General features: G+C 35.5%; 1 protein-coding gene across 1 annotated transcript in view; it reads right to left on the reverse strand.

Annotated features, from left to right (window-relative positions):
- IFT57 (intraflagellar transport 57) overlaps positions 1-14,657 on the reverse strand; it is a 71,699-nt gene that overhangs the window by 42,497 nt on the left and 14,545 nt on the right. Inside the window, exons 4-5 of the mRNA XM_024578170.3 lie at positions 12,898-12,988; positions 8,345-8,413 (exon numbers count right to left, since the gene is read on the reverse strand). Coding sequence (XP_024433938.2) covers positions 8,345-8,413; positions 12,898-12,988 — 160 coding nt within the window. The remainder of the gene's footprint in view (positions 1-8,344; positions 8,414-12,897; positions 12,989-14,657) is intronic.

A 14,657-nucleotide genomic window follows, 5' to 3' on the forward strand; every position in this document is an offset into this window, starting at 1 on the left:
CAGGGAGAACCAGAAGGAACTCTATGGAAGCTACAAAGAACTTAGTAGAAACTACACCAGCATGAGAAAGGACATAAAAACTATGAATAAGAGCCAGGAGGAAATACAGAATACAATATCTGAACTGAAGAATACACTACAAGGAATTAAAAGCAGGCTAGATGAAGCAAAGGATTAAATCAGCAAGTTGGAGGACAAGGTAGTAAAAAAAACCCACCTAGGCAGAGCAACAAAACAAACACAGACAAAAAAATGAAGACAGAGTTTAAGAGAGCTACGGGACAACATGAAATGTAATATATCTGTATCATAGGAAAAACCGGGGGAGAAGAAAAGGAGGAAGGGATAGAAAATCTGTTTGAAAGAGTAATGGCTATCACTTCTAGTCTTTTGGATAAGATCAAGTCAAGTCAAAAATGGCCGAAAACTTCCCTAACTTGGTGAGGGAAAAAGTCATGCAAGTCCAGGAAGCACAGAGAATCCCAAGCAACATGAACCCAAAGAGGCCCACTCTAAGACACATCATAATTAAAATGGTAAAATGTAAAGACAAAGAGAGAATCTTAAAGGCAGAAAGGAAGAAACAGCTAGTAATATATAAAAGAGCTCTGCTAAGGCTCTCAGCTGATTTCTCAACAGAAACAGTAAAAGCCAGAAGGGAATGGCATGAAATTTTCCAAGTAATGAAAAGCAAAGGCCGGCGACCAAGACTACTTTACCCAGCAAGGCTCTCAATTAAAATGGAGGGGAAATAAGGAGTTTCCCAGGAAAAAAGAAAAAAAAAAAAAAGGCTAATGGAGTACAACTCCACCAAACCAGCACTGGAAGACATGCTAAAGGGACTGCTTTAAGAAGATGAAGAAAAAGAGAGAGAGAGGAACACAGGTACAAAGGGAAAAAATGACAATGAATAAGTACCTATCAATAATAACCTTAAATGTAAGTGGATTAAGTGTTCCAATCAAAAGACAGAATAGCTGAATGGATAAGAAAACACGATCAATATATATACTTTCTAAAAGAGACTCACCCCTGAACAAAAGATCTACACAGGCTGAAAGTGAAGGGATGGAACCATATATTCTAAGCAAATGGACATGAAAGAAAAGTTGGGGTAGCAATACTTACATCAGAAAAAACAGACTTCAAAACAAGACCATAAGAAGAGACAAAGAAGAGACAATACTCAAGGGAGTAGTCCAACAAGAGGATATAACCCTTGTAAATATATATGCACACAACATAGGAGTATCTAAATATATAAGGAATATCTTGGAGGACTTCAAGAAAGATATCGATAACAACACAGTCATCATAGGACATTGTAGGGGATTTTAACACCCCACTGTCAACAATGGATAGATCTTTCAAACAAAGAATCAACAAGAATATTGTGTCATTGAACGACAGTGTTGATCAAATGGAATTGATATATACAGAACATTTCACCCCAAAGAAGCAATATATACATTCTTTTCAAATGCACATGGAACATTTTCAAAGATAGACCACAGGGTAGAACACAAAACAAACCTCAACAAATTCAAGAAAATTGAAATCATATCAAGCATCTTCTTGGATTACCATGGCTTGACAGTAGAAACCAACCTCAAGAAAAAAAAACCCTCAAAGACATTCAAAGTCAAGGAGACTGGATAACATGCTATTAAATAATGAATGGGTTAACAATGAGATCAAGGAAGAAATCAAAAAGTATCTGGAAGCAAATGAAACAAACACACACAACCCCCAAAACTATCAGACCCAGTGAAGGCAGTCCTGAAAGTTCATAGCAATACAGGCCTACCTAAAGAAGATACAAATATCTCAAATAAACAACCCAACCCTACATCTACAAGAACTAGAGGAACAACAACAAACAAAGGCCAGGTGAGTAGAAGGAAGGAAATAATCAAGATCAGAGAATTAAACTACATAGAAACTAAAAAAACAATTAAAAGGAACAGTGAATAGAGGAGCTATAAAAGATAAACAAAATTGACAAACTTCTGACCAGACTCATCAAGAAAAAAAGAGAAAGGACCCAAATAAATACATTAGAAACAAAAGAGGAGAAGTTACAACTGATACCACAGAAATATAAAGGATTGTAACAAATTACTATGAACAACTATATGCCAAGAAATTGGACAACCTGGGAGAAATGAACAAATTTCTAGAAACATACCATCCTCCAAAACTGAATCAGGAAGAAGCAGATAGCCTGAAGAGATGGATAATAATTAGTGAAACTGAAGCAGTAATCAAAAAACTCCAGGCACACAAAAGCCCTGGACCAGATGGCTGTGGTGGCAAACTTAACCAAACATTTAAAGGAGAACTAACTCCTATCCTTCTCAAGCCATTCCAAAAAATTCAAGAAGAGGAAAGGCTCCCAAATTCTTGTTATGAGGTCAGTATCATCCTAATGCCAAAACCGGTAAAGACACAACAAAGAAAGAAAACTACAGGTCAATATCTCTGATGAATGTAGATGCTAAAATGCTCAACAAAATATTGGCAATCCAGATACAGCAATAAATTAAAAAAGTCATACACCATGATTAAGTGGGATTCATCCCAATGATGCAAGGATGGTACAATATTCAAAAATCAATAAACGTAACATATCACATAAACAAAACAAAGGACAACAACCACATGATCATATTGACAGATGTTGAAAAGCATTTGATAAAAATCAGGAACTGATTTATGATTTAAAAAAACACTCAGCAAAGTAGGAGTAGAGGGAGGATACCTCAACATAATAAAGGCCATATACAAGAAACCTACAGCCAAAATCATAGTCAATGGGCAGAAACTAAAAGCTTTCCCCTTAAGATCAGGAATAAGACAAGGATGTCCACTTTCACCACTCTTATTCAACATAGTACTGCAAGTTCTACCCACAGTGACCAGACAAGAAAAAGAAATAAAAGGCATCAAAATTGGAAAGGAAGAAGCAAAACTCTCATTTGCAGATAACATGAGAGTCTACATAAAAAATGCTATACTCTCCACCAAAAAACTATCTGACCTAATAAGTGAATTTGGCAAAATAGCAGGATACAAAGTCAATATTCAAAATCAAGGGCATTTTTGTACACCAACACTGAAATATCAGAAAGAGAAACTAGGGAAAAAATCCCATTAACTATAGCAACAAGAAAAAAATAAAGTAGCCCTGGCTGGTGTGGTTCAGTGGATTGAGCACCAGACTGTGAAACAAAGAGTTGCTGGTTTGATTCCCAGTCAAGGCACATGCCTGGGTTGCAGGCCAGGTCCCTGGTGGGGGGCGCGTGAGAGGCAACTACACATTGATGTTTCTCTCCCTCTCTTTCTTTCTCCTTTCCCCCTCTCTAAAAATAAATAAAATCTTAAAAAAAAAAAACCTACTTAAGAAAAAAGAGAAAGAATAATAAAGTACCTAGGAATAAACCTAACCAAGGAGGTAAAAGATCTGTCCTCGGAAAACTATAGAACACTGATGACAAAAATTAAGGAAGATACAAATAAACAGAAGCATAAACCATGTTCATGGATTGGAAGAAGTAACATAATAAAAATGCCCATACATTCAATGCAATTCCTATTAAAATGCCAATGGCATGTTTCACAGATCTAGAACAAATATTTCAAAAATTTATATGGAACCAAAAAAGTTCCCAAATAGCCTCAGCAATCCGAACAAAGTCGGAGGGATCACAGTACCAGATATCAAACTATACCTAGGGCCTCTATAATCAAGACAGTCTGGTACTGGCATAAGAACAGACACACAGATCAATGGAAGAGAATAGAGAGCCTAGAAACAAACCCATGTCTCTATGGTCAATTAATATTTGACAAAGGGGGCATGAGAATACAATGGAGTAAAAATAACCTCTTTAATAAATGACGTTAGGAGAACTGGGCTCTTACATGCAAAAAAATGAAACCAGACTACCATAAACCAGAATAAACTCAAAATGGATAAAAGACTTAAATATAAGTTGTGGCACTGTAAAAGTCCTAGAGGAAAAGACAGGCAGTAAAATCTCAGATATCCCACATAGCAATATTTTTGCTGATATATCTCGTAGGGCAAGGGAACTAAAGGAAAAAAATAAGCAAATGGGAATACATCAAATTAAAAAGCTTCTGCACACTTAAAGAAACCATCATGAAAATAAAAAGGGAACCTAACATATGGGAGAACATATTTGCCAATGATATACTGGACAAAGGTTTAATTTCCAAAATAGATAAGAACTCTTCTGACTCAAAACCAGAAAGACAAACAATCCAATTAAAAAATGGGCAAAGGTCCTGAATAGACACTTTTACAAGGAGGACATACAGATGGCCCAGAGATATATGAAAGAATGCTCAACAACATTACCCATCAGAGAGATGCAAATTAAAGCCACAATATGGTATCACCTCACCTCACACCTGTCAGAATGGCTATCATTAATAAATCAACAAACAAGTGTTGGCGAGGATGTGGAGAAAAGGGAACCCTAGTGTACTTTTGGTGGGAATGCAGACTGGTGCGGCACTATGGAAAACAGTATGGAATTTCCTCAAAAAACTAAAAATGGACCTGACTTTTGACTCAGTGATTCTGCTACTGGGAATATATCCTAAGAATACTGAAACACCAATTCAAAAGAACTTATGCACCCCTATGTTCATTTACAATAGCCAAGTGCTGGAAACAGCCTATGTGCCCAACAGTAAATGAGTGGACCAAAAAACTATGGTACATTGACAGAATGGAATACTACACAGCAGAAAGAAAGAAGGAGCTCCTACCTTTCATCACAGCATGGATGGAACTGGAGAATATTATGCTACGTGAAATAGGCCAGTTGGTGAAAGACAAATACCATATGATCTCATTTATAAGAGGAATCTAATGAACAATATAAACTAATGAGCAAAATAGAATCAGAGACATGGAAACATGAAACAGACTGACAGCTATATGAGGGAAAGGCAGAGGGAGGAAAATAGTGGAAAGAAGGAGAAGGGACTAGTCAAAGAACATATATGAATGACCCATGGACATAGACAACAGTATGGGGATTGACTGTGGGTGCAGGGGGTGAGCTGGATGGAGGAGGACAAAGGGGGAAAAACTGGCAAAATTATAGTAGAATAACAATTTAAAAATTTAGTAAAGTACTTTGAAAACTATAAAGCAATCTGCAAATGTATTGTTACAACTGGAGTTTGTTTAGATTTCAATGTTACCATATTATTCTGATAAAATTTTCAATTGAGCAGTAAAAATATATTCATTCATTTAAGAATTATTTATTCAGTATCTTCTGTGTTACACACTATGGGGACAATAAAAAATGACAATTATCCCTGTTATCAGAGAGGGGAAATTGGGGGTAAGATATATGGTTTTGGTTTCTGCAATACTTATTCAGGAGTTTCTATGTGCCAGATATCATTCTAAATACTATACACATAGTAACTCTTTTAATCTGTAAAAACCCTGTGAAAAAGGTAATACTTTAATCCTCATTTTACAGATGAGAAAGATAAGCATGAGAAGCGTGGAAACCTGTGCAAGGTCAGACACCTAGTAAGTATTAAAAGTATTAGAGTCAACTCACTGATTCAGGCAACTTAGTTGTATCATTTAGTTATATTGTACCTCAAGTGTGCAGAAAAAGAACATACATCGTTGATAATAACTAATGCTGACTAAAAATACTAAGGTAGGAAATGATGAATGAAAAGATTATCCTGGGGTGGGGTCACCAAGGAAGTCTTTATGATATGAACCCAAAACTAGATTCAAACTAGTTTGAAAAGTTTAGACCAAAAAAAAAAAAAAAAAAAAACCCCAAGTATTTTCTGCATGTACGTTTTTGAGCATGCAATAGGTACCACCTTATTGAAATATCACATATATATATAAGAAAATACAAAAATCCCATATTAACTTGTGAAACATCTCATTCAGTGTGTTCTCTTTTATAGATTAGGTCTACCCTATTTTCCCGTGTATAATGCACATTTTTTTTGCCCAAATTTTTGAGTGAAAAATAAGGGTGCACATTACACATGGGTAGTATATAAATGTTTTTAATTCTTTTATTTATGCTTATGTGTTAAAAGTATAACTCCTTTAAAATTCTTTTATAATACAAAAAGTTATAAAATTCCTTTATAATACAAAAAACAAGTTATCTAAATATAAATAAATAAAAACTGAATTAAAAAATTAAAAAGAAAGATTTTTTTCCTGTAAGTTTGGGCCAAAAACGTGGGTGTGTATTATACATGGGAGCACATTACATGGCAAAATACTGTATTTCCTAATTGAAACAGAGCAAAAACTGACTTACAGCAATGCCTGACTGCCTATCCACATACCAATCTTAATATAAGCCATTTATTTCAAAGAATTATCATTTAATTTAATTACCATTTAATTGCCATTATCCCATGATCAAGACCATTGAACACTTCAGCACTGGCCCATTATTAAGAAAAATAAGTTGAAATCAAATAATATACTGAGGTCTGTCCAGAAAGTATCTAGCCATGTATTATGAAAGATAGAGACATTTATTGAAGAAGACCCAAGATACAAGAAACATTGTACATAGGACGATGATGCCTCAGTCCCCTTCAAAGTAGGCACCTTGGGACCTTGCACAGTTCTCCCAGGGTCTCTTCCACTGTTCAAAACATTCTGCAAAATTCTTTGTTGGAATCACCATCAGCTGCCCTGTTGTATTTTCCTGAATCTCATCAAAGTCCTGAAATCTCTCCATTGTGAAAAGTGGTTTTAGTTTGGGAAAAGCCAGAAGTCACAGGGCACCAAATCTGAGCTGTAGTGGGGCCAAGTCACCTGGGTGATTTGATGTTTGGCCAAACAACTCTGCAGGAGATGTGATGCATGAGCGGGTGCATTGTCGTGATGAACCTGCCAATCACCAGTTGCCCACAGCTGTGGCCATTTTCACTGTATTTCATCTCTCAACTGATGAAGAACATTGAGGTAGTACTCCTTATTGTATGGCCAGGAGGGGCGTACATGTGATGATAACATCTTCCCAATCAAAAAACACAGTTAACATGATCTTGATTTTGTTGAAACTTCACTGAACCTGCTTTGGGTGTGGAGAACCAGTCAACTTCCATTGGGATAACGGGGCCTTCATTTCCGGATCACAGCTGGGGATCCACAATTCATTTCTGGTTAGGACCTTCTTGAGGAAATCTGGTTCATTGGTAATGGTTTGAATGAAGTCATTAGCAACTGCATGATGTTCCTTCTGCTCTGGTAGCAGAAGCCATGGGACAAATTTTGCCATGACATGTTGTTTCAGGCCAAGGTCCTGCGTCAAAATCTCGGACACAGTAGTTTTTGGAACTCCCAGATCAGCTTCTAGTTCTCGCACTGTCAGTCGCTGATCTTTGTTGATTAAAGGCCATATACATTCAACATTCTCAGATGTTCTGCTTGTTTCAGGCCTTCCAGAACATGGATCATTTTAAACAGACTTTTGACCTTCTTTGAAGTGTTTGTGCCATTTTTATTTGCACTGTACTCATTGCATCATCCCTGAAAGCCTTCCGAATCATCTGAATAGTTTCCACGGAATAATGTTCAAGCTTAATGCAAAATTTGATGCAGATTCATGATCTACTCAGTCATTTGAATGCCACGGAACACAGTACACATGCTCACTTAATGGCATCTACCACCCCCAGTGACTAGTACAGTGAAGTCATCATTGTTCACACATGCACATTGCAGTCCACTCTCTTTGGCTCTCAATGTTGCACAAACTGTTCTTGTTATATTAACAAAGGCTGGACCTTTTCTGGACAGACCTTGTATGTGTTTCCCCAATAAAAAAATGACATAAGGCAGGGGTGTCAAGCTCATTTTCACTGGGAGGGGCACATCAGCCTTGCAGATGCCTTCAAAGGGCCAAATTTAGAGCTCCTTGCCCTAGTTAAGAAGTAGTTACATTTATACAGTCCTAAAATGACATTCGGCCCTTTGAAGGCAACTGTGAGGCTGATGTGGTCCCCAGTAAAAATGAGTTTGACACCCCTGACATAAGGCAAATAAATTATTTTCAGTTTACAGAGAAGCACTGTGTTAATTTTCCATGGTATAGACAGGAGGCTGCCTGCCCTACTTGCACCCTTGGATTTTTATATTTGCTATTTAATTTTATATCAAGAAAATCAATTTTGAAATCAACTTTTCAAATGACACACTAAGCAATGGCCAACAATGGTTTGTACTTGTTTCAATTTCCAGCAGAAAAAGTGTACTGATTGCTTGTTTGTCCCCTGTATATGTCATGCCACTTACCAAGCGATAGGTCTGGGCTTTTAAAACATTAAGATCAATAAAGTTTTCTTCATTGTCTGTCTCTTCTTCCTTAGGAAAATAAGAGTTTTAAAAGTGAATAATTATAAAAAAGCACCATTTAAAAAATGTATTTCCAACTTTCACATATACAAGTTCTATATAAAGACTAATGCAGAAAAGGGTATTTGAAAGTCTAGTAATACGTGTCAACTTATTAGCAGCTCAACTGTTTTTTGAGATTTTGATGGTGCCATTTAAAATAGGCCTTTTTTTAGCAGTCACTGAAAGAAGGTGGTGGGAGGAAAGGGAAGGAGGGAGGTGTAATTATTGTAGATCTACAGATAAATAAACATAAAAATAAGAAACAGTCCCAAGTAGCATATCTGAAATAGTGGAAAAATTTAACAGAAATTTTGAATAATAAGACTAAAGTAGACAAAAATGAGAGGCTGACAGACAGAATATTCCAGAGACCAATCACATTAATGAATATTTTTGATATCTCATCTTACGTGCTCAAGTTTAATCAGTTAATAAGTTAAGTCAGCAGTAGTGCCTGGCCCATGGTCCCTAAATCTATTTAAAGATAGCAAATATTAAATCTATTTAAAGATATGAAATATATAGATTTAAGACATTAACTTTGTGTCTTAGAGATTACATAACTATCTGAAAAAGCAGTTCAGGTAGATTCCAAGTTGGTCCTGATCCCTGGACCAAGTGCTGTGGAAGGCAGGGTCAGAAGTGACCCTTGGAAAGGTAATTCTTTTCCCAATAGAAAGTAAATATGGAGTCTGAGCAGGTTCTATAAGCATGTAGGACAAAACATGAGCTCTCCTTTCTCTTCAAATGTTTTTCTGGTGATAAGTGACATAGTAGGTGAAATAAACTTAACAAGCAAATCGGAAGCTTAGGGATACGGCAATAAAGCCAACAAGGCTTGGTCCTCAATTCTTGTAAAGAAAAAAAATGGTGGGTGTTGTTTGGTGGACACTTCTACGTGTAGAGCTAAACAAAAGCAGCGGATTTCAAAGATAATGCTTATTTTCAAGAATTTAAAAGTACGAAAGATAGTGGCTCTCCAAAGGTTGTTTTGAGGCGAGCAACAGCAGCATGACATGGGAGCCTGTAAGAAAGCAAAGTCTATGGCTCCCTGTTAGATCTACTCCGAATCTCTGGCGGTGGGCCACTGAAGCAAGATGTGAGAACTATGCTAATCTTTTAGTAAAGTATAAAACAATATAAATGCAGTTTCCTTCCACACACTCGAGTGATGTTTACTTTTTTAGGGAGAGGGCAGTGGGGCACAGAGATGCAGACAAAACTGATCCGTTTACATCTTAAATCCTAAGCCTATATGCAGACGCACACCTTTGAAAAGTAGCTTGGTCTATTTTGTGTTTGCACTAATGACAGTCTACTTAACAAGGAGAGTAAATGATTGAAATGCCAATGACTAAAAATGCTCATGGGAGAAGAGACAAGTTTATAATGCTTTTGCAATAACCTAATGAGTACTGTTTACATAGGTGATCAATAAATACTTGTTGAATTGTACTGGATTGAACACTAATAGGTAGAAAGCTTTCATAGTAGGTACTAGGATAAGAATTTAACATTCTTAAGAGAGTATTCTAACATTATTAAGAGAGCATTCAAAAGGAATTTGAATATAAACAGACTTAGAGAAAAAAGCTTTCAAATAAATTGAGGATTCTAATCTCAGTAATTTAGAAGGCACTCAACAATTTCCTATCATTTCTTTGCCTTATATGCACCCTCATAATTCTGTTACTGCCAATTACTGAGGACATGATTAAATACAGCAGGTGAGAATATTCTGTCAGGACCAATACTTACTTTTTTTTTTTTGACAGTTATTATTGTGTCCTATCATGATTTGGCCAGTCTAAAACTGAAGGTTTCTAAATGACTATAGCAGAACTTTGTCAGAAATTATCTTTATCATCCACCCTTGAGCCACTCCACGAACTGTGGCAACAAAATGAAGTAATATCTAATCATCCAAATGCTTTTTAGCATTGATCCAGTTCTCCCTAGCCTGAGCAATAGGAGAGGTAAGAGGACCCTTTAGAATATAATGACAATAAGAAAAGGAAGGGAAAAAACCTCCAGAGACATGACTAAGGGAACTAATAGCTCCAGAGGCAACCCTTTGAGGAAGGCCTTTGAGTCTGGTGGTGTGACAGTAGAAGGTGTTTACTTCACAGCTGGGAAGAAATGTGTGATGAGGCTGCTTTCTAGTTTGTTTCTCTAATTTACATGCCTCATAATGCTGTTTTAAACTTTAAAGGGTTCTCAGAAAAAAATTAGGTATAATTTCTGAAAGTTATACAGCAATATGCTGACAGATGATTTTGTGGCCAAATATTTAATAAACACCTACTGTGTACCATGCACTGAACAATGAACTGGAGATGAAAAAAAGCACAAAATTGTTTCTGCCCTCATAGGGTTATTTTTCTGACTAGTATGTTTTTATACCTTTTTTCTGAACTGGCAGTTTCAAGTTCTATCTCTTTAAAGCTAAATGTTGATGCACTGGGACCAGGTATCTGTCAATAAACCAGTAACTAATAAAGAGCTATTAAAAAGACAAGATGAGAAATATACCTGAGTAAAAAAAATGAAGTGGACCCCTGGGAAAATGTGAAATCTTAAAATTTTCTGAGCCTGAATGGAAAGATCTATTACACAAAGAATGACGTCTAAACTCCTAAAATACCCCAAATGGTAAGTACCTGGCCTATCTTCCCAGTTCATCTTAAGCCACCCTCCCCCTCATTCAGGAGCTCTGGCAGCAAGGGTTTTTTCTCAGTTCCTTGATCATGCTAAGTTCCTTCCTGCCTCAGAGCTTTTGTCCCACCAGGGTCTTGCCCACTGTCTGCTACATATCAGGTGCTCAAACATGCAGAAGGAATGAATACATTTTTACCTTAACTTTTAAAATATATTCTGTCAAAAAAGAATCTTTTGAATTGATTAGTTTTACAATGGTGTTTTTCCTTCAGTTAAACATGTTAAATATTTTGAAAATACATAGAAAAGAAAATAATTATTCATAATCCTGCTACCTATATATAACTAATGTTAACATATTAACATTATTTTTCTTTTTTTGCACATTTTACATAGCTGAGTTTATGCATATAGTATGTTAAATGTCATTAACATTTTTTTACAAACAATTTTTTTCACTTAAGTAGTATTTATTTATTAGAAAAATGAATATTCAGTTGTGGCACAGTCATACTGTGAAGAAGAATTTCATCTCACATGACTTTAAAACCTAGTAATTTGACAATATGTACCCAGTGGTATATATTTGGTGTACGGGGGCAGAGTAGGTTTTTTTAAATGTATTTTTAATTATAGTTGACATACAATATTATATTAGTTTCAGGTGAATGACATAGTGGGTCAACATTTATATACCTTAGGAAGTGATCACCATAGTAAGTCTAGGAATCATCTGTCACCATATATATTTATAATATTATTAACTATACTCCCTATGTTGTACATTACGTCCTTGTAACTTATAAATGTAACTGTGTACTTCTTACAAACAACTATTAAAAAACAATTTTTCATGGATATACCATATCCTACTATTTGAATATAGCCTAAGTTCTTTAATGGTTATTTTCAGCACTTGCAATAAAACAATGCAGTGATTAATGTCTTTGTATAGTAGCTTAATAAATATATATAAAATACACATCTTATATTTTATATAATATATATAAAATTATCATATAATAGCTTAATAAATTACTTTAAGCTGAAATATAGAATATACTTATTCTACATTAATTTTTTAAATCACTTGGAAAATTTAACTGGCTTATGAGAGTAAAATACACTGCCCATTTTAATTTCAGATCATAGCTGTACTTCCTAAAACACCATGGTTAATCCATCTCTGGTTCTGAGAAAGAGCTCTTTGTTTCTGCCATTTTACTAGTCTAATCTGTTGTTGGGACTTGATCATTTAGAGTTATACTACGGATAGGGCATTAAGAATGGGAAAAAGCTCAGATACTGCCAAACAATTTAAATAATATTGATTTTTACAAGTACTTTTAAAGTCTCTGCATTTAAAATTTTTAAGTTTTAAAATTAGTATTTATCCTCAGTTTGGAAGCATAATGTAGTTCCTGAGAAATGAATGGTGTTCTTATGAAGCAGAATGTATTAATCCTAAATCTAATTCTGTTCTAAATTGTTTATTATTTCTGACTATTTAAGGTCATGAATAGTTCTAAATAAAATGTTTGCTCATATAAGTAGTAGTCTACTACTTCCTGTCCACAATTTAAGAACCTCCACTAAAATCTAAACCTCAATCATTATAAAACATGAGCATGAACCTAACCGAAGGTTTAAACAACTGAACATGGTACTTTAAAAACTTTTCATCTCTAGAAAAATGCAATAAATTATATTCTAGAAAATGGAAGGCTGGGAGAATTCAAAGATGGAAAAAATCCAAAGGTGAAAATGAACAATAAGTTCAGTAACACTCATACCACAAATTCTTCATCCACTTTATTTAACGTTAATTCTGCATCATCTTCTGGAACAGTTTCTTCTTCTAATTCTTCCACTGGATATGTTGGTCTAAAAGAATGAAGCTTAATATGAGATGAGAGTTGAAAACAAAACAAAACATTTTAGTAGGACAAAAAAGTATATATGATTTGAATATTAAGAATCTCCTCTACAACAGATCTTGTCCTATTCTATCCCTTTTCCGCAATCATTGTTAAATATTTCATGTATCCTTGAAACTTTCTGTATAAAGAAGCAAAAATGTTTATGTTCAAATTTAAAGAATAAATTTACATAAATAGGCTAATATCATGCATATTGTCGTCCGATATACTTTCTTCACTTACTAATATACCACATTTAAGTACCTATACATACATTTCTCCCCTCTCTATCACCTGCCACATTACCTTTAACAGCAATACCATGATATTACTTAACTAGTAACCTATGGCTGAACATTGAGGTTATTTCTAGTTTTTTTACTAGACAATATTGAAGAGGTCATCATTGAGTATTTATCATTATGTATACCATTACAATGGCTGGTTCAAGAACTTTGTACATTTTATTGTTTTGCTAGATATTGTCAAAACCAACTTCTACTAGGTTACGCTTCCAACAACACTTGACTCCATTTCCACATATTCGCTAATATGGTGAACAAACTTTAATCTCTGCCAATCATTTAAGTGAAAATTTCTCATTCTTGTTTTAATTGTATTTCCTTCACAGGGAATTGGTTGAATACCTTTTCATGTTTTAATTGATCATCTGTGTTTCTTTTTCAGGGAAATGATTATTTATGTTGTTTGGCCTTCTGAATATTAAGAAAATTAATTGGCCTAACCTGTGTTAAAAATAATTTCCTAGTTTCTTACTTATAATCTTGGCTATTCAGGACTGTTACAATTTTTTTTACATTGACTTTACAACCTTTTCATGCATCCATTGTAATTTTAACATCATAGAACATATACCACACACCTTTGGTCTTTTAGTACTACTACAGTTTCATTTTCCATATTTATATCTTTGATCAATTTGAAATTTATTTCTGTAGAAGTAATAAGAAGAGCTCCAGCTTTACTCTAATTACCAAAATCTAATCAGAGGTCCTAACACTAAGTATTAAACAATCATTTCTCCATCAAGATTAAGAACATGTGGACTTCCAGCCAAGATGGAGGCGTAGGTAGACACACTGTGCCTCCTCACACAACCAAAAGAAGGACAACAACAAAATTAAAAACAAAAAACAACCAGAACTGACAGAAAATCAAACTGTATGGAAGTCTGACAACCAAGGAGTTAAAGAAGAAACATTAATACAGACAGGTAGGAGGGGTGGAGACGGGCAGCCGGGGTGGAAAGGATGTGCAGCAAGGCAGTAGCTGGCTGACCTGGTGAGGTGGTGGATTGCAGACTGGGTGGACCCACATTTGTCTACAGATAAATCTGGAGGAACAACAGGGGAACAAGGCAGAATGCACAACCTGGGGTTACAATGTGGGGAAATAAAGCCTCAAAGCCTCTGACTGAAAACACCTGTGGGGGTTGAGGCGGCAGTGGGAGAAACTCCCAGACTCACAAGAGAGTCCAATGGAGAGACCCACAGGGGCCTAGAACGTACACAAACCCACCCACCTGGGAATCAGCACCAGAAGGGCCCAATTTGCTTTTGGGTAGCAGGGGAAGTGACTGAAGACCAGCAGAGAGAGCAGAGCAAACAACATTG

This window comes from Desmodus rotundus, chromosome 2 (genome assembly GCF_022682495.2).
Source record: "Desmodus rotundus isolate HL8 chromosome 2, HLdesRot8A.1, whole genome shotgun sequence".
Taxonomy (NCBI): domain Eukaryota; kingdom Metazoa; phylum Chordata; class Mammalia; order Chiroptera; family Phyllostomidae; genus Desmodus; species Desmodus rotundus.